Source organism: Periophthalmus magnuspinnatus, chromosome 6 (genome assembly GCF_009829125.3).
Source record: "Periophthalmus magnuspinnatus isolate fPerMag1 chromosome 6, fPerMag1.2.pri, whole genome shotgun sequence".
Classification (NCBI taxonomy): Eukaryota; Metazoa; Chordata; class Actinopteri; order Gobiiformes; family Gobiidae; genus Periophthalmus; species Periophthalmus magnuspinnatus.
Window position 1 is genome coordinate 27926123 of NC_047131.1, and position 21913 is coordinate 27948035.

At 40.1% G+C, this 21913-nt stretch overlaps 1 protein-coding gene across 1 annotated transcript in view; it reads right to left on the reverse strand.

Moving 5' to 3' along the window:
• Positions 1 to 1892: 1892 nt before the first annotated feature.
• Positions 1893 to 21913, reverse strand: part of ldlrad3 (low density lipoprotein receptor class A domain containing 3) — a 144191-nt gene continuing 124170 nt past the window's right edge. Inside the window, exons 5-6 of the mRNA XM_033968524.2 lie at positions 4768 to 5134; positions 1893 to 3688 (exon numbers count right to left, since the gene is read on the reverse strand). Of these exons, the coding sequence (XP_033824415.1) occupies positions 3487 to 3688; positions 4768 to 5134 (569 nt within the window). The 3' untranslated portion in view covers positions 1893 to 3486. The remainder of the gene's footprint in view (positions 3689 to 4767; positions 5135 to 21913) is intronic.

A 21913-nucleotide genomic window follows, 5' to 3' on the forward strand; every position in this document is an offset into this window, starting at 1 on the left:
TTTTACCCAAGAACACAACTAGCAAAATGTGGTGCCAAACTTTCTGGAACATCTTTTCATTTGCAATGTTGAGAAGAAAGTCGACTAATTCTACAAAGCGACTGTATCGGTAAAAACAAATTTGAAGAAATCCAAAGATCTCAGAAGCTTATCTTTACTGCTAAAACCGTTGACTTATATCGGCCTGCACAAGCTCCAGCTCCAGACCTTAAACATTTACGACCAGTGGAGACAATAGCATTTTACGAGCCGACCTGTTGCTCTTAGAAGCAGTGGTTCCCAAAGTTGCGGACGAGACCAGAGTTGAGGATTTGAGATAAGTTATTGACGTTAAATCTGTATAAAAAGACTCCAGTTGTCAGTTTCATTTCGCAGTGGGGGTCCCGGGCGGCTGGATTTCATAGTGTTTCCATCATTACCACACAGATCATGTTGTTAAGTTCAGTATAACTTCAAATATCCACGTCTGAACTGGTGACCACACTCAATTCACTGCTTTATATAATACGCCAATTTGCAAATAATCACCAGTCCACCATCTGGCATGAGAGAGACAAAGTGCGGAGCGTGCAGCCTTTTAATTAAAACCGTGTATAGTGAAGGGCCCTGGCTAAGCAAACATGGGCCTCTGCATCAGACCTGAGATGAAGAAGAGGAGGAAGGGGCACCCACGGATAGACCGATAGTGGGTGGGGGTGGATGTGGGTGTCATAAAAGACTGGTGGGTGCTTTAATGCTGTAGTGGGGAGAGGAGACAGGTAGAGTGATGAGGAGAAGGCCACTAAGATGGTATCTAACGGTATCTGATGGATTGTAATGTCGTGCGGATATTAGGGTGGGAGGGGCAGGGCGAAAGGTTATTGCGTTTAACTTGGGAGACATTTGTTATAGAGATAGAGAGCAGGAGAATAAACATGGATGATGAAACTGACAATGAATACATGGGAAAATATTATAGCAGGGTAATTCAGAGGAGCAGCCAAGAGTGCGCTTCAATTTAGTAGGGGAAGGGTGACAGCTGTAGGTGAAAACGGAAATTGCAGCTTTGTGAACAGTAAATGTGAAAGTTAACATCCAGGAGCTTGGAGGAAATCTGGATTTTGGATTGTCAGGAGCTACAAAAAATATGTAGAATAAATTGTAAGCCTCGATGACAGTGATTTCACCTCATATTTTTGTGAATAGATTTCATTTTTAGCCCTATGGAACATTATGTGGCAGTTAAATCACATAGAGGTTGTTATTAACCAAATATATGTGCAAAAACAGAATTTATGTGGATAAACACAGAAAAGTGAACACAAACTCCACTTTACGGAAGAAATAGGGTAAATATACAACTGTTATTTATCTCAAAACACAATTCCCACGCTGATCAATGATGGAAATGATTACTGTGTCCTTTGGCAAGACACTTCAGCGACGGCACTGGCAGCTACAGGTATAGAAGTAACAAACTACCACAAAGCAGTTTAATAGAGGCAAATGAATAATGCATCGTGAAGCATTTTTAAATCAATAAATCAAATAAATCGATAAATCAAAGCTTTACGGGTGCACGAGTGAACACTTTGCTGTATTAAGAACTTTAATGTAGTTTTATTTGCAGGCTGAATAAGTCAGAAAATGAAATAATAATGTCACTCACAAACATAAGTTTCAGTGCAATCTGTTTCAGTCCAAGATGTGGAGACACTGGTGTGGCTCTTTTTAAAATGTAGATGTTTATTGTTTGTATTTTCACTGTCTGTTTTTAAAAATGGATCATGAGTCTGAAATAAAGATGAACTGAATTGAAAAAATAGTATCTACTGGAGGCTTCACTGCACACACACACACCCACACACACACACCCACACACACTTTATTCACAAATGAAACACATGGACAAATAATAGATGAATACTTTTATATTACTTTAAATGTACAATACAGACACTTTGAACATTGATACTTTGGAGAAAATTATTGCATGTTTTGACAGAGCAAAACAGGTCCTCGTGCTGTTTTTGCTGTTTTTTGCTGTTTGTTTTTTTTTGCTCTTTTCCAGTTCTCCAGCCAAAGAGATGATATGAAAACTGACACAGTGAAACGATCGGACATGATTATCTTTGGTGTGATTGTTTAGCAGAAACAGCTCACTACTATAAAAATCATATTTACACTGATACACATTCATTCTATTAAATACATCTCTTTTTTTACCCGCACGCTAGCTTCTATTTACAGTGTTGAACAAAAACAGTCTCAAAAACAGTTCCTTCAGATATAGGCATCAGTCAGTCTACTATACTCTCAAGGCGGCACAGGGAAATAAACACTACGAGTCAGTGGTTGTAAAAGACAAAAGTAGAACATAGCAAATTTCCTGAAAAAAGTATCCGTCAGATTGAAGGCACTTGAGGTTAAACCAGTACACACATAAACATATCAAATGTCTTCTACAAATGTAATATGTGTGTGGCCAAAACAATACAGACTACAGGAATGGTAATAGATAATATGCACAAATGTATCTGTATGTGAAAAATAAGATACTACCTGCAACCACTAGAGGGCAGTAAAGTAGCATGTGTGTGTAGATATAATCCTACAACAACAGTATGTTCACTTAACTCTTCTAAAAGGCTGTTGGTATAAAGTAAAGGCACATTTAAATTGGTTTGAATACAACATCTGCAAACCAAATTTGAGCATTTGAAGTATTTTTAACAAAACATATCCCCTAATGTCGACGTAGCATTTAAAAGGATTTAGTTCAGTACTGTACCTGGTGTTATAAATTGATATGTGTTTCAACATAAGCTGCTCTTGTACCTCAAAGTGTTACAAAACGGCAAATACTTGGTCTATGCCAGTCAAAGAGGGCTAAAGATAACAATATACAAGTTTGAATAAGTAACGCCACAGAAATCACGCACAGAAAAGAAAGACGCATCAATACAAAATTATGAGCTTATTCTAATTATGTTATAATAGTATAGTTTGTTCTACAATGTTTTACAGCACTCTCTTATAATTCAACACTGAATTTACACTGACAGATTTATATCAAGATGTCATTCTTGTATAGTCACATCCATTCTAAAACTATTGCTATATCTGAACCATGATGGAGAAAAAGTGACATAGTTATGGAAATATATGTAGATTCTGTCTCTACTTCTTCTTCAGTCTTTTTTTTTTTTTACTAGACTTTCCTTAAATATCAGCATTTCTCCACACACTTTGCATACTACTACGCTACTCCAATGTTTAAGGAACAATAACGAAATGTATAGGAAAGTGTAGGTGTCTTGTAATTCTGCCTTGTCTCCAGAAGAGGGCACCATCACACCACTTCAGTCTTGCATATTGAGCTTGTCCAGTGCTTCTCACATCCATACCATAAATTCACTCATTCTTTTCAGTCATTTTCTAGTTGTTCCACTATGCCCAGTCTATGGTCCTCAGTCCAGCATGTTTTTGTGGATTTATTTACACTGTCTATGGCTGCTGGGCGTCTTGAGAGGGTCTGGAGTCAGTTCTTGTGTCTGTGGGCATGCGGACTGTCCTGGATGGGCATGGGACAGACTGCGGGGATGAGTTGGGGTCTTGCGGGGCCTCGTATCGGGGAAGCTCACTCTCCGATGGGACCTCTCCGTCTGGGTTGTACGGAGGAGGGGGTAGGTCGAACCATGGGGGTCGGCTATAGGCAAGAAAATACAATCAGGATACAGTAAAAGTCGTTTTTCACTTCTAAAAGACAATTTTTTTAGTAATATTTTCAATTCAGTTTGATGTTTGCAGCACTGTGGCTTTTGTATTCGAAGTTAACGGTACTTTTCGTATTCTATTGTGCGTAAATAGTGCAATTTTCAGCTGTAAAGGCTTATTTTAGGTCAAAATAGAAAACCATTATAAAGAACATCAACATGTTTAATAGCTTCATCCTTTTATGTGAAGGAAAAATAAATAGGTTTAAAAGGACCTATTGACTGCTGGCTGCAAAAGCACATCTACAGAAGAAGACACATAATGGTGCACATCAGAGGTATTGCACAGTTTGCACTTTAGGTCGGATTTGAGAGCGGAGTCATTACTGTGAATAGGGCCGAGCCATTAAAAACTGTACTCATGGTATAATTACAATGTATTAGTTACAGGCTGCAATGTTCCTGTAGCTACAGCAAGCGATTTTTTTATTTTCACCAATGCAAAACAGCACTAAGATACATAACTGTGCGTTCTCTTATATTTTAATTATTTGACTCATTTTCCTGTGTAACTTCTCAAGTGGAGAGTCTGGCACTTGCTTGTCTCCATGGAGATGCCTGGAATATTATATGGCATGGCACCAAGTACATATTCTTGCATTAACAGGTGTTTGGTGGCTATAAAAATCTTAAAAAAACGATTTATTCTTATGCTGAACAGATTCAGTTCTCCTCAACATAAACTGCAAGTCTCCATGATAAAATATAAGTTTAATGTCATGCTGTGGAGCCTTCAAGGGAAAGTAATAACATCTCCATGGAGACAAGCAGTTGGCGTGAATCTGAAAAGTTTCATAGTGCACTTTTAAACCTATATAAGTCTTTGGTTTTTTGGTTTTTTTCTGGTTTGCCCTGCTAAATAAGGCAATTTAAGGTTATTCCTAGGTATAATCCTGTAGTTTATTAATCGATTCTTTCCATTTATGAGTTTTGGTGTGAAATATTGGAACAGTTGATCTAGATTTATGCCAAATGACAGTATAAACTTGCAGTATTCTATGAGTACAGTCACCTGGCGTCGAGAACAGCCTGTGAGTACGACGGAGGAGATTCCAGTGAGATTCCTGATGGATAAAGCGTCCCTGACAGGAGCTGCAGGGCCTGGGGAGTGGAACTGTACTGGCCCACGGTGGTACTGCTGCTGGGCGACATGCGGTCCAAGATCACCAGACGGGACAGGAGCAAAGGCTGGTGGTGATGGGAGCTGCCTCTTACTCCTCTGGGAAGCAACACACTCCTTTTCCTCTGGTGATGAAGAACCAGAGCGAGTAGAGCCACAACCAGGACGAAGATGACCGCGCTGCCGATGACTGCGTACGTGATGCTGGGGTAGTAGCGCAGGCGGTAGTCCAGAGTCACAAAGTCCTGTCCTGGAGCCTCTGAAAGAAAGAAAAAAAATCAAAAGAGGTACGTTAAATTATGTGTCCACGATAGATTAAGCAGTTTAGTGTCTTGCCCCACGACATGGTAACATTATAGAGTGACTGAAGCGGAGATAAAACCACCAAGAGTTAAGTTATGAGACGATCTACCTTATCTATTATTTTACATTATTCATATTCAATTGCCGTGTTGTGTTTACGCGGCTGTAAGCAATTACCAGGGTCAATTATATTAAGCATTTAGTCCATTCAAATGCGCAGCGGTGATGGATGGATTCATTGAGCAGGTGTAACGGTGTTTGCAGTGTAGTCATTTTAATTCAAAATGGTCGCCGAGTTTCGCTTAATTTGACCCTAATGGGACATCTGTAGTTATCAGTCACTCTCGGGGCTGCTGACGCTCGGTTGGGTGAGTGCCCGTGCTCTGATCCAAAGGCCATCGGTTCAAATCCCACTCCTGACATAAACTTTATAGGTTGAGCGGTCAGATCCACCAACTCACAAGGTGACGGTGCAAATCCAGCGCCCACAGATGAATACTGTCATTATGTCCTTGGGAAAGACACTTGGCTTCGCTCTGAGTGTCCGTGTACACCGGTGTATGAATGTACGTGCGAATGGGTGAGTAGTTTCTTGATGTAAAGCGCTTTGAATGCCTAGAAAGATAGAAAGGCGCTATATAAATGTGACCACTGTGTTGAGTTGGTCCAACGTATTCCAGTGATTTAAAAAGAAGCCACTACAGTCCATGTAACTGTGTAGTAATTTATAGTGCCATCAGCTATTTACTGATAAGAAATTACTCCACTGTACAATAATTTGTCACATTAATTAGTCAATGCTGGGAGTTTATTTAATACAGCCCGGGGACGGTGTCTGGCCCTGACTGCACAATAATTGAACCAATCCTTAGATTATTGTTGTTTAAATGCACATATTTCAGTCATTTTTGCCATTTCACTGTTTGTCGTTAACAATATGTCATTAAAAGAGCCCTTATTACACTATTTTCTGATCTGTTATAATGTAATTTCTCTTTTGTTTCTCGGACAGAGACATTATAATCCCAGGCAGAGCTAGGACTATAAATGTAAAGGTCCTCTATTGCACAAAATGGATTCTTGTGAGCGTTAAGCCATGTTATAATGTTGTTACTTCATCAAAAACAGACCTGGAGTTGTGTTTTGTTTCATTCACACATGTTTAACACACAAATCCTGCATATTTAGACTGAGTTCTTCTCTCAAACTAAAAAAAAACTCTGCCAATCTCTACTAAACAAGAGGTAAACGGGATCTGTCAACTTGAAATCTAACGCTTCATGACATCACAAGGTGGAACAGAGCATTTTGAGCTTTGGAGATGCAGACAGATTGGTACTAAAGGGTTACTTGAACATGTGAATGAAACAAAACACAACTCCAGGTGTGTTTCTGGTAAAGTAACAACATTATAACATGACTTAACGCTCACAAGAATCCATTTTGTGCAATACAGGACCTTTAGATTTACAGTCGTAGCTTTGCCTGGGACTATAATGTCTCTGTCTGTCTGTCTCTGTTTATGTAATCCCTCAGTCGTCCAGGTATGATCCACAGCAAAAGAAACTTTCAATTCTGTCAACTGCACAAAAGTTTTACGGTGAAGACGAGCGGCAAAGCGTCTTCACTCTAAAACACTGATCCAATTTACAGAATGACATTTTTCTTTTGCCGTTTCTCTCACGGTGCAATAAAAACTAAATAGGCAAGAGTTAAAATTTCCAACTTGACTGTGTTCCTCAATCAAGGTTCAAACTGTGGCACGGGGCCTTTAATCTAAACACGCGCATGAAGCCATCATAATTTCGAAAGAATTGCGGCGGAGGGAAGATAGGAGGATGAGCCGCTGCACTGGAATGAGATTGGAATGAAGATGGAAGAGCTGGTGAAAGACATAAACACTCCATAATAAATAGTTTTCAGGTTCATTTTGGAGAAGTGCGCTTTGATTTAACACACACAGCTGCTCCGAGATGAGAGCACGGGAGCGGCGGCACTTTACTCAACAACTACACGGAGCGGAGGTTACTTATGGGACCTCCGCGTTCTAACAAGGCCCACCACTTTTAATACAAAAGAGCCGAAGCGACGGAGACAGCGGGGGCTAAATAATTCCGTGTGAGGCCAGAGCGGTTTGCAGCCGATTGAGATAAAATGCGACAAGGGCTGTTTGGTTGGAGATGAGAGGAGGCGGAGTAGCGACCAGGGGCTAGGGCGGATTACCGTGTTTGTCACAGGAAGGGCCCAGGGACAGTCATGATGATAGGAAGCTACGCAGTAAAAACAGTACGGGGATGCGCGAGCCCGAGGAGAGAGAAGGGACCGCTGACTCCAAGGCGGCGCTTATTATTCCAGATGGGAGCGGGGGATAGCACTTAAACATTTGTGCTGACTGGTGATGCACAGTGGGAGAATTTCAATCAGGGAAGACGATACACAACATGTAAATGCGTTTCACTGTTTACAGCACAGGAACATTCGGAGCGTGCTGTGGAGATGAGTTTTCGGTGTGCGGCGTCGAGATACAGCAGTACTTCACTCAGTATAACAAGCTGGCAAAATGTTAACGCTGGCATATTTGATTAAACTTAAACTATTTGGAGAGTTTAACAGTTTTATAAATGCTGTTTTCACTTCAAAAACATACTTTGCGTTTTATTCATTCAGGCTGTGATCATTCATTCTCAGTTTCCTTGAGAATACAATGCGCTCAACTGTTTCAGGTTACATCACAATATTCATTTTGCCAATAATATTTACTAGAAATGGGAGGAAAGTTCTTTGGTCTAGCTCAGGGGTGTCCAAACGTTTCTCATTAAGGGGCACATATAAAAACACAGACAAAGCTAAAGGCCGATTGAGGGTCATACAGTGGTCGCCAATACAGTGAATACTTCAAATCAAGTTATTCAAGTTATTATTACTGGTTAGACTGAACCACTACACCTTTATTCACACTCACATCCTCAGTGGGACACATTAAATATTTGATATGGGCTTGTTAAAGTAGATTTTTAGAAATATATAGCAAAAATTACCGTTTAAGGTAATATGGGCCAATTCACCTGGAAGCGTCTGGGCCTAGAAAAATTGATCTGAGAGCTGCAGATCGCCCCCGGGCCACAGTTTGGACGTGCCTGGTCTAGCCACTGAAATAAATTAGATCTAGTTCAACATTTGTGAATTTGCCTTTGAGGTATTTCTAATGAGAATACAATGTAAAAAATGTATTAGTATAAATGAAATTAAATAGAAAATTGACCCTTACTCCTGATCTGAGAGAATCATACACATTATTATAAAAAAAAGTAAAATATTGTAGCGTTCTGGTGTAAGGAAACATGCCAAATTTCTTCTGGTTGTTTATTTTCTGAACACAAGGGCGACTGTCGGCTGTGACCATAGATAAAACCATATATATATAAATAGACATAACTCCAAATTACTCCAAATACTGATACTATAACTGTGAATAAAAAAAAAACAACAACAACATATTATTTTCCATTCCGGGTTTTCATTCCCTCGCTCTGGCAGTGTAAGGGTTAAGGAGGCGGAGCACTTACAAAGCGGGGAGCTGCTATTTATTAAAACGCTGCAGTGAGTCTGTGCTAATGAGGAACGAGAAACATAAAAGTACAACTCAAATTACACCAATGCTTCAGGGGCCTGTAAACATCAACTCTCTGCGTGCCTCATAAAAGTTCAAAATGATCTGGATGCTCTCTGTATTTCTGTTTTTTTTTTGGCTTTATATGTTTCTGCTTCGAAGTCATTTAAAATAATTATCCAACTAAAGAGACAGATTTGACTGTTCCCAGAAACACAGCGCCAGGTTTATATAATTGAAACAGAATGCGACTCGACTGTAGGTATGTTTTTGGTATAAAAGTGCAAACTATAACTTTTCTGATTATCTCAATGGTGATTTGCCTGGAATGTGTCACAGCATGGCATTAAATGTATCCATCTCCATAGTAACAAGCAGGAAACGCTGCATGGGCCAAGTTACAGGTCAAGTCTATTACCGCTCACAGTCAGAAAACAAGATCCTTTTTTAATGAATAAACATGTAAGACAGAAAAATGCCATACTGTGAATCATTCCAGGCAAAGTAATAACACCTCCAACCAGAAAAGTTACATAGGGCAGCTTTAAAGAGCCCATGTGACACTATTTTATGATCTATGCTTTAATGTTGTTTCCTCATCACAAACATACTGTACTTGGAGTTGTGTTTTGTTTCATTCACATGTTTAACACACAAACCCTGCAGATTTAGACTGAGTTCTTCTCTCAAACTGAAAATGCTCTGTTCCACCTTGTGATGTCATCATGTGGTAATACAGGAAGTGCTCCACTGTGTTTTTAAACTCCATACACCTTCACTATCAGTCATCATTTGGATATTTTCAGCTCTGGAATTGCTCATCTCTACTAAACTAAAAGGTGAAAGTCCATTTTTCTTCCGTTTATCCGGGGGCATCAGTCTAAGCAGGGACTTCCAGACTCCCCTCACCCCAGACATGTCCTCCAGCTCCTCCGGTGGAACCCTGAGGCGTTCCCAGACCAGCCGAGAGACATAGTTCCAATTAAAGGTGAAAGGCAGCTGTTGAAAACTACCACTATATGACATCACAAGGTGGAACAGAGCATTTTGAGCTTTGGAGACGCAGATTAATAATAAAGTGTTACTCAAACATATGTGAATGAAACAAAACACGACTCCAGGTACGTTTTTGAGGAGGTAACAACATTCTAACATGGCTAAAAGCTCAAAAGAGTGCGTAAGACGGGACCTTTAAGGAACAGCAATGCAACATGGCAGAAAGCTCAAAAAGAATCCACATTTACATTTTATCTACAGCTTCATAAAGACTTGTATCTATAGGAAACAACATTTGAGGATACTGCCCAGAAAAAGCCTGCCAGAAAACCTCCCCCTAAGTGCTTTCAGAGAGTGCGATCAATAGTCTGTATACTGGTATCTGTAAGAGTTAGACTTTCCAGAAAAAGCATGGCCGCTCAGCATTAGAGACATTTCTGAAGCATTTTGAGTCTCACGGCTCCTGGGGGATATCGGGTTTAGCCCAATGGACGGATTACTGTGGCGTATACAAGCCAGGACCTTGAACGCTTGGAAAGAAATAAACCAAAGTGAAAGTTATGGATTTCTGCTTTGTATCACATCATATGACAGTAAATATCGTGTTGGCTGTGGATTAAATTGGTTGTAATTAAACAGTAACTGACAGTGTACCGTTCTCTCCTTTTTCACCAGTCCTGTCCAGTATAGCCTAAAAACTGTTAGAATTCATACATATACTCATATCTGTTTGCGTATTCCTGTATTATCTGCAGTGCTGGGATGTAACTGAATACACATACTGAAAATACACACTCAGAATACTAATTTTCAGTCACTACAGTTACTTTTTCATTTGGTGATATTCAGAATACAATTATTTTCCTCAAATCAAAGGAGCCGCAGTATTTGATCACACAATTTAGGCTTCAAACAGCACATAATTAGTGAGAAAAACAGAAAAACTAGCTCTTGTGGTGAGTGTAGGTGTGATTTTTCCTCCTCCACTTAGTGATAGGAAATGCAGAACAAAAGATGAAACAAACATAAAGCTATTTTTAACCCTATGTTGCATCTATCTATTATAATTTAACTCTGTGTGAAAGTATTCTAAGTATTCAGAGGCAGGTATTCGGTATTCTGTAACTGAATACATTTTCAAAGTATTCTTCCTATTAATTATTATCTGAATCTTTGAATTTTTAGTAACCAGTGTTATCAAGCAAACACTAACGAATAGCTTAGTCCAGGGGTCGGCGACATTTAACAGCTAAAGAGCCATTTGGACTCGGTTTTCATGAAAAAAACAACAACAAAAAAACACACTGGGAGCCGTAAATACTTTTTGACATCTAAAATGAAGATAACACTGTATATATTGTTTTTTCTTTACATTTACGCTGTATATAAACAACTATAGCGTGTTGCTTATGAAATCCATGAAGTGCTGAGGAGAATTTTGCTGCTGAACCTCTGCACACAGCGTCTGTAAATTGGGGCTGTAAATTTACGCAGGCCTGTAAACTGTCGTCTGTGAGGTGGTATTTGTTTTTAACATAGTTCCGCAAGTAAGAAATAATAAACTACAATTTATTTTAATATTTCAAGAGCACAATAATCTTCCAATTTAAACTACAATTAAAAAAAAAGAAATAACACAAATAAAATAGACTTCAATTAAACAGACTTCAATATTTACTGCTTAAATAATTAATTTTCCCAAACCACAGCCGCAGTAGAAGGATAAAAGAGCCGTCGCAGGTTGCCGACCCCTGGCCTATCCTGCAATAGCCTTGTGATTGAACCATAGACTGTATGGACCATAGACCTGCTAGCCAACGCGCTCCAAATCCTGGCTCCAATTCACTTTACATTGGAAAACTCTCTGTAACTGAGCTTTGTCATTTCGGTCTTAAAATGTTCATATTCACCCGCACTATATGATCCTTTGATTTCGCTATTGTATCTGTAAATCGAGACATGAACATTAATAACTGACAAATCAGACGCCTTCTTTCCCCAGGGTCGCTCCCACTATCATCAGCGACACGTATGTTTTTAAGGAGGTAAAATTATAACACGGCTTAAAGCTCACGAGAGTCAGCTCTGCGTAAAATATGGCCTCTAAGTGAAACTCTATGCTACGGACACATTCAGACAGTTACTTAACCCGTTGGAGCTTTTTTTTTTTGCGTCTCTTTCCCTGCTGTATTATATCCTGAGACACTACAGCCCATGTTCCTCTTTGAGTCCCTGACCTTCGAGGCCTGGGGGAATATTTAGCAGCGCACACTTTGAATCCGCAACAAGAGGCGTCCTGGCACACAGCCCATTGATATGTAACAGTAGTGCGTAGTGCGTAATCTAATCTAATTCAGATGCTCCTCTTTCCTACCGCTCCGGACCTGCCACTAGCCAATAAAACAAGCCCCTATAACCCCTCCCCAGTGGGTTTAAATTGGCCGAGTCCTTCACGCTACCAATTAATTATAAACTGGACGCAGTGTAGAGTGTAGCCAAAACAAAGAAGAATTATTTTGCATAATTACCAAGTAAAAGAAGCACAAAAAGATACCAGAAACTGTGCCAGCCTTTGCCACTGACTATCTTTTTGGAATAGAGAAAGGAAAATAACTGCAATGCCTCACAAAAGATGTCTATTGAGCATATTATTGATAGCGGGTTCAAAGGAGTGTTTTGAAACTCCAAGAAGATGAAATGTAATGGGAAAAGATACGAGTCTAGTCCTCGGTTGGGTGTTGGCTCGCCTGCTGGGTTGATGATTTGAGTCCCGCGTTTGCTATGTAAGCGCGCTCCCTGTTGTCAGATGTGGTAAGGTGTAATCATGCAAAAACTGCTCTTGACAATAGAGGTAGAGCTTATGGAAAGTGCTGCGCAATCCGGAAATGACAGAGGAGAAAAGGCGGCACGCTGAGATGAGCTGAAAGGTGATCTGAAACACGGTGTATGTGCAGTTGAGTTGGTGTATAGGCTTCAGTATAAAAAAAAAAAAAGGAACTTGATCTACAATTTATGCAAGAGAAGTACGTGGCTGCGAGAAAAAAAATCACAGTACATTTTGTTCATTTCTATTTGTAATGTAACATGAATCACTTCTTTCACTTCACTTTTTTCAAGCACCTGGGTTTAAAGATGAACTTTCCCAATGGAGCCACCTGTTACCATGGTGATAGTATTGTATTGCTTAGTGTTACACAATGAACAACAATAATCGAATGGTTTGAATGGTTCAGAGATTTGACACCACACCACAGCTCATACACGGTTTTACTTTCTGCAGTAATTAACCAAAGGGATAATCATCACTGCCATCTTAAATCATGCAAAATGTGTTCGTAACCTGGGAACACATCAAATCTATTTCCGCAAATATGCACGTTTAAAGTGGGACTAAACACCTAAACTCCTCCCACAACCACATTTCACATAGATCTGCTAAACTTGGATGGTACTTGAAGGTAGTGAAGAAGAAAGAGTGAAAAGAGCACTGTGATTGTGACAGGTATCAATACTTTAAACTCCCTGCTGCAGCCAGATGTTTGTAACCAGAAACACCCGACGTGGAGCCAGGACGCACTCATTTTCATGTATATTTTTGACCACTAAACTGCAAATATACCTAGTTTGTGCTAAAAAACTAACTGACTAGGAACAGTAGACAATGATATTCAAACACCGTATACACAGTTTAGTAGTATAAAACATGTATTTCCTGTTTAGTTCCACTTTAAAGGTTCATAAAGAGCCAATATTACACTTGGTTCTTCTCTCAAACACTCTGTTCCACCTTGTGATGTCATGCAGTAATACAGGAAGTGCCCCCACTGTGTTTTTCAACTCCATACACCTTCACTAGAATCATTTGGATGATTTCACCCCTGGAATTACCAATCTTTGCGGAACAAAAGGTAAAAGGAGCTGTTAAACTACCACTTCATGACATCACAAAGTGGAACGTCGCATTTTGAGCTTTGCAGATGTAGACAGACTGATAAAAATAGGTGACTCAAACATGTGTGAATGAAACAAAACACAACTCCAGGTCTGTTTTTGAGGAGGTAACAACATTATAACATGAATTAAAGCTCGTAAGAGTCAACTTTGTGCAAGATACGCCCTTTAAACTAAGAACCACTGCTATTACAGGATGCACCAGACGTCATATTCCGCATTTATTCGCATAGATTCTTGGACAACCTCGTGACCATCCATTTGCTTTATGTGTGTAGTACAATCCTTCAGAACAGTGCATCTCGTCAGACACTGTTGCTCTGGAGTCATTTGATGTTGCGATCAAAGATAAGCGTCAGAGTTCGCCGAGGCCCTTCTGACCGCTGAGTCTAACATGAAAGACTGTGTTTTTATACTGGGGAGCTGGTCTGACACGGCTGACCTCACAAGGGCAAAGTTCAAAGTGAAGAGGAAGCGTTCGTTTTAACTCTGTCCAATTATCTCAGTCTTCAGGAAATAGCGGAGAGCTGCTCTTTCCTTCGAGCAGGTAGTAATAACTTGAATAATGGTGGATGTGGATACGGGTGTGTTAGGGTCTTACTATATGCAAACTCCAAAGAGGCAAATGCAGGCAAATTGGATTCAACAAGTAGTAATCTGTACTGTTCCTCCATGTTTTTAAAGTCCATAAGCTGTCGTGTAAAAAGCCAGAACAATGTACTAAAACAAGGGTGGCCGATTTATATTAGAATCCAGGGATGTGACGGAGGCCTTGACCAACGCAATCATTAGCGTAACAAATGCTCATAAGCAAATTTGTGCTCCATTACTATGCTATAATAATGATTACAAATTGATTATATTATACTTACATGATTACAAATGATTATAAACCATCACAAACTTGCAGAAGCCCGGATTAAAACAGGCAGTGGTGGAAGAAGTACAGCTGTCCCTCGCTATATCGCAGTTCACCTTTTGTGGTCTTGTTGTTTCATTGTTTCTCGTTGCTTTTTTTCACAGTGTATGAACGTGCATTGTGTTCTGCGTCCTGATTGGCTGAGGGACTGTAGACCGTTGTCCATCAGTCTCCTCCGTGCCGTGTCTCATGTACAGTACAGAATGTGTTCAGACAAATTTACATAAATGTTCGTTCGACACTGCAACGGAGCGGAACCAGGACAAAGAGGCACGGTCAGAGGAACTGTGAAATACACGTGAGTCACTATTAATGCATTAAACAAGAGAGAAATGTGAGAAAATGTTAATGCCTGTGTGAGAAAAGTGTATAAAGTGTGTGGTGAGGGGTTTCACAGCTGCAAAACATAGAGAATAATCGTAAAAAATAAAGCTGGTACTTCGCGGATTTCGCCTATTGCGGGTTATTTTTAGAACTGTACTCCATTTTGTTCCTTAAGTAAAAGTACAGATACCAGATCAAAAAAATAATCAAATAAAAGTAAAAGTATCACATGAGAAAATCGACTTAAGTAAAATTTAAGTGCCCGTTTAAAAATGTACTTAAAGAGTAAAAAGTAAGAGTATTTCTCGCTGATGTTTTTAAAGCTTCAAATGTACTGATTTTGATAAAGATTTGTGCTGAATTTTCAATCTACATTCGTGACAAAAGTAACCCCCTCGGATTTTTCAGCAGGTCTCAAACAATAATAAAAAATACTTTCACTTTTCAGTCATGTTCAAAAATGTAGTGGAGTAGAAAGTACAGATATCTGCTCTCAAATGTAGTGAAGTAAAAGTAAAATGTGTCCACTTTAAAACTGACTTAAGTAAAGTACAGATACCTAAATTACAATTGAAGTACAGTACGTTTACTTTGTTACGTTCCACCACTGTACACAGGCTAAGGACCATCCACTCTGCTGAAGTAGAAGAAAACATACGACATATTACAAACAGATTACAGCAAACATAAACCTCCCTCAATCATCACGTTAACAATCCCTATAATATGAAACATACTGACTTGAATATGTGTTGGTCTGTGCAGCATCCAGTAATAAACCCCCATGAATGACCATTTCCATATCAGGGTCCAGGGGAATTGCACAGTGCCATTGTTGCACATGCTGCCCGTTCGTTCCCAATGTGTCCCAAAATGAACACAAAACTGGCTACATTACATTCAACTATTTGCTTTCAATGCTCTCTGGCAAATGTAAAACTGGCTCTGAAATATCTCCCCCCGGGCTCTGCAGCAGGATTTCTGGCTGACATGTTTAACACGGAGTTGCAACAGGCGCCACCCGCTGACACTGGCACTTCTTCCACGCTTCCATACATGCAGCATTCATAAAGTGTCCATATGCTCCGTATTGGAAATAGGATGCCGCTTTTCAACTTGGCCACTTTAATTACAGCCAAGTGTCTTCTCTGTGCGCTCCGGGCTTTTGTTTGGCCTCTTGTTTATTCTCGCAATGTTCTCCCTCCCGCTTTAGCATGAAGCACTCTCCCCTTTATCCATGCCTCACTGTGTAGATCCTCTTGTTGGTAATTTTCTATCGTGGAGATGCCATGTACTATCCTTTTTATGGCACTCCCAGGATTAGAGGCTGCATTAGCAAAGAGAGAAAGCAAAATAGAGAAAAAATATCAGCTGGTTTACGTTTGGGCGAGGCACTTTTCTGTTACATCATCTTCCAGTGTTGGATTTATCATATTATATTTGCAAAAAGGGAGAGGACGTAGAATGGTTAGTGGCAGTAAGGTAGAAAAGGATAGAAATGCACACGAATTTAGCCTCAGAGTGTGCACAAAAGATGTTTCAAAATTCAAAATCTAATAAGCAAACCATTACGTTTTCAGCTGAGATATTCCACAATATGTCATTAAATTCAATTGTGGAAAAGTGAAACCAAAATGAGAAAAATATCCTCATCTGTAGCTTGGCCTGGTGGCGTCAGCGTGGTGAATGATCATACTTTTATACAGCACTTTTCCTCCAGTTACGCAAACACTAAGGGTGAGGTGAATTGCCCAATGACACAACAACAGCATTCATGTGGGAGCTGGAATCGCACCGCCAACAAGTAGATGAGTGGATTTGACCGCTCAACCAATGATGTTTACGTCGAGAGCGGGATTTGAACCAAACACTCAACCGACTGAGCTACTGTCGCCCCTTTTCTTTGCAGAGATAGACATATTTAATGCCATACTGTGGAATATTCCAGGCAAAGCAACACCATTCACAGACCCAAACCTCTGCATAACCTCTGCAAGAAAAACGACATAGTCCATCTTTATCTCTCTATCCACTGACACATAGTAAAACAGTAAAAACTAGAAGGCAACTTAACTCGAATTCTCGTTTCTCGCTTAAGACATCCACTTTAATTACATTTTACAAATCCTTTTATATATTACCCGGGATGAATCTAGACTGCGCACGTGAACTCTGATGTACGATTTTCATCAGAGCAAGCTTCGTAAGAGGGCCTTCGAATGAAAATATTTCCGATTTGAAATGAAAGAGAATTCCGTGGAGAGATCTGGTAGAACAAGATGAGACAGAATATTAGTGCACCACCGCACGCCCCCGCCGCATTTCAAAAATTTGTGTTACTGAAGCAAATCTGAGGGGCTACTGTGAGCGCACAATAGACCAGTGAGCGGTAATTAAAACAAGCACAAGTACTTCTTTGTCCGATTTTAATCAACAGTACCTAGTTGCCGAGATACAAGGTTTTTTTCCCCCCTCAATTCTCCGCGTTCTCATTGGTTACTGGCAACTGAATTATGCAAAGTAGCAACTGTCACAAAAGCGAGTAGATGAATAGCCAAAGAAATCCCACTAATAAAAGCCCCCACATTTCTTAATTGACGCTCTTAAAGGGAATGAGCATAAAAGGGACGGAGATATTCGTCTTCCCCTGCAGTTTTCTCCTCGGGGGGATGATACGGCGTGTGCAGATGTGCTGTGAAGACTCATTCCACATTCACAAAGTGCCATCTTTAAAAGAGTCCAAAATGGAAGCGGGAAAGAACGGGAAAGAGCTAATCATCCCACTGCGCCATTCCATTCCCAGAGTTGTATTTTTATCTAGTGAGAAGTTTTTGATTCACTGCAGAGGTTGTGTCTGAGGTAGTCATGGGGATGGAGCCGATACTGGGGTTTGATGTTGTGCCATAAAATCCAAGAGTGAATGAAATATGACTTGGTTAGATAATAAAATGTGGTGACTGGATTTCATGTTTATTCAGACTGCTATAAACAACTTTGAGATGGGTTTCTCATTGGGACGGAGAGTGTTTAGGCAGAGTTTAGGTGAAATAATAACTTTATGGCAGTGACAGTTTAAGGAATATGTACATTTACAGATATTCAGCTACGTACTGGTATGGTTCTTAGATCAGGATGCAGCTTTTACTGTTCTGAAAAGGCTATATTCCCGACAAACAACATATTAACATGTTTTATGAGTTTTGCGTTTGTTTTTTTACCCTCCTTTTGCTCTCTGCGCCAAGTCACACCCCCATCGGAGCACCATCACACCGCTAATGAAACTACTGCACATCGCATCAGGTTTGTCAAGTTATGTACAGTTTTGTGTCATACTTTTGTATATTTATGGAGAAATGTCACGTGCATTGGACAGAATCTTACAGCTAACAGTAAAGAGGGTTCGAATAGGCCCAGGGAGAGCGCTAAATTACTGAAACGTGCATGGATGACGCCTAAAACTCTTCAAGCATGTTTCTGATGAGGGAACAATGTTATAACATGGTAGAAAGCTAAAATAAAAATGATTTTGCTAAGTATTTTTTCCGCTTTTGTTTACTCATTCAATATAAAATGCAAATAATCCACTGCACATTTGCTATTAGATCTAAACAAATGGGCATATGTTCCATTTAATGCTCACAAAGGCATAGACCCATAATCGTTTCATCGCACTATTCTCCAGCTCATTCTACTCCTGTGTTTGGATTGAAAGGTGACCACAAGGGGGCAGACTTCTCACATGTTTCCTTTCTTCTCCTGTTTGCTCCTTTCTCTCTTTCTCTCACACACATATCCGCATGCACACGCACACACACAAACACAGAGTTGTCATTAGAGTTGGCAGACTGTCCAGAGAAAAGGAGGGAATGCATTAGTGTTGGAAGGGGCGAGCCATCTGGCCTCTCATACATGCCATTAACACAGACCCACACTTAGGACACACGCTCGCTTTAGGCCATGGGATCACACACAAGTTGAAAGAAAACCAGAGCGTATACATGTTCAAACGGACTACTGTGACATTTAAAAAAAACAACACACACAACATTCTTTAATCGTTTTCCAAAGCCGCTGTGCTAAAAATACTACCACGAGGAGAAAAGGTTGGAAAAAAAATAGAAAAGGTTGAGTGATGTTAGATTGAAAGACAGAACTAAAAAAAGCAACAATTCACAAATTTTAGATTTTCTTCAGGTTTAGATTTTGAAATATTCTTTTCAAAAAGCCTTTCTCTAGGTTACACAAGTTTTAAGTTCAATTTCAAGAGGCAGAACCAATGAGCGACTCTGAAAGCAAGATGCATGTGTTAAAGGTGCACTATGTAACTTTTCTGTTGGAGGGTCTGCCACATGCTTTTCTCCATGGCGATATCATTGCGTTGTTTGAAATGTTCCACACTATGGTACTGAACTTACATAGTTGGCATTTATTCAGTTGCAGATGTGTTTATTCCTCAAAAACATAATTTCTTTGTAATGGAATGATGTCTCTCCACAGATCTGACCTGTAACTAGACCAAGTAGTGTCCCTTGCATGTCTTCATGAAGATAGCTATGATTAATGTCCTACTGTGGAACATTCCAAGAAAAGAAATGGAGACATAAATAAATATAGAATAGAATTCTTGAGCCTGACTTGTGCACAGCAGCAGGAGCTGGTCAGCTGACCTCAGGGCTCAGGGTGGAGTCTAGAGCTGCAGTGACTCCCTCAAATAAAGACGACCAGTTCAGGCCACACAACAAAGGTGTGATGTGCTCTCATCTTAGTTTTTGCCAGCAGAGCAGACGAGCTACAGTGTTCTGGACATTCTGTAAGCGCTGCAGGGAGCACTGGTCCAGCCCACACATACAAACTATTGAATAAATAACTAATAAATAAATATCAAACGCCACATTAAAAAAGTGTGGATTGCGTTTTCAAAATCTGCCCATGGAAGGTTGGTGTTTACTTTAGCAAGAAGCCTCAACTGAAAGAAGCGGGACTTTATGACAGAGCTGATGTGCTTGTCCAGTAGAGTCCACAATCAGCCCAAGATTCCTCACTGCAGGGCGACATTAAGAGGACAGAGAAGACAGAGAAGACAGAGAAGACAGAGAAGACAGAGAAGACAGAGAAGACAGAGAAGACAGAGAAGACAGAGGACCAATCACACTGTCAGGACCAAGCAGAGGGTCAGCCTGGCCACCAGAATACAAGTGTCAGCCAGGTTTTTGTTTTTGATTCCTTTACTTTTGTTCTTTTCATGCTATCCTCGCCAAAATCCAATAAGGACAAAAAACATTTCCATGGAGACTGACAGGCGACATAACCTCTACTAGAGAAGTTACACAGTGCACCTTTAAACTTAATATAATAGAAATGAGGCTGTGAACTCATATGACTTGGCTGTGCACAAAAAGCCACGAGTTCATTCAATTAATTCAGACTGATCAGTACAGATAATACTGAAATATGTACCAGATATGCAGTAGTTTCATAACAAAATTGATGTCATAGTTTAAACTTGCATCAAAGAATACAAGGAGCTGGAAAAATGCACATACTTTTGCAGATATGACCCTTAACATTGTTGAGTTTCTTCTGCTTATTTAGCCGCTGTGGGAAGTAGAGTCTGCATAACCTTGGGCCTTAGTTAAATTATCTTGCAAGGCTGACAGAAAAACATACAGTGACAGACAACCGTTCACCTTCATCTCCATTCAGGCACAATTTTGAGTCCCCAGTTTACTCCAAAATAAACCTCAAAAAACGCCATGCGAAATCACTAGCATTACCGACAGAAATAGTACTGTCTTTTTTTAGTACAGAAGGTTCGGTTTGCTGTTTCTTAGTGTTTTGAATTGGATATAAAAATCATTCAGTAGCTTCAAAATCGTATTCAGGAAGCCTCTGTGATATTGAGTGTTTTTTTCAAAATCCGAACAGTTCTTTGTAATGAAATTTGCTCACGGTGCATGGAACTATCTGCTAAAACATCTGCTGTATAAACATAGCCGTGTAGGTGGGAGGTCATACAATTGTTTGCGCGGAAAAAACAGCCTTAAGCCTAGAAACGGAAAGCTGCATGTTTTATCCTTACGAAATAAAAAATAGGTTTCTCAATTACATTATCAAACCAGAGTTCTTCTGCGATTTCTACTTCTACATCACCATCAGATACCGTTTTATACAATTTGCAAGCAGGTCCATCGCTCCAGGGGTCTTGCATGATTTGGTCACATGCTCTTAGCTCTGCACTTTCCCATTACCATAGCCTCCTCTCCATCGAGATAAAACAGCCGATACCCATCAGCCCTTAATCCTGCGTGTAAATTAAATCTATGGGTCTACTCCGGCCTTGCGCATGTATCCACTCTTGCACCCAAGCGCGACGTATAGCCAACGCTAGCCGCACTGGACCTTATAGTGAAACATGTCCAGCCGTGCTAATAAATATAAAGAAGGATATAGGTTGTGCTCAGAGCGTCGCAGCGGGCTTTATCTAACAATGAAGTGGAACGCGAGATGTTGTCGCCGCATGAGGAACAGAGATTACTGCTCTTACTGTGGAAATGGTCTGTTTTATTGCAGCTACAACCGCCATATGTGTACTATGTGTGGGTTCAGCTCACGGCCTTGAGCTACAAAGGAACAGTGGATGTAATTGGGACTATAGACGGTAAAGGACCTGAATGTTTTAAAAGTGGATGCAAACTAGAATATGTAATTGTGTGGGAAAGATTTATGTACTTTCATGTAGGATTAGCTATCACACGGGTAGTCTGGGGTAGTCAAACAACTGTGTGTAGGGAATAAGCGACATGTACGCTTATTTGCTAGGTCTCAACCCAACCTATTCTCTCTCACCTGTAAAGTTCCTACAAGGTGCCAACGCTAGGAGAAAGACTGGATCTGCTACTGGAAATAACAAGATTATTTACGATAAGGTTTTAAGG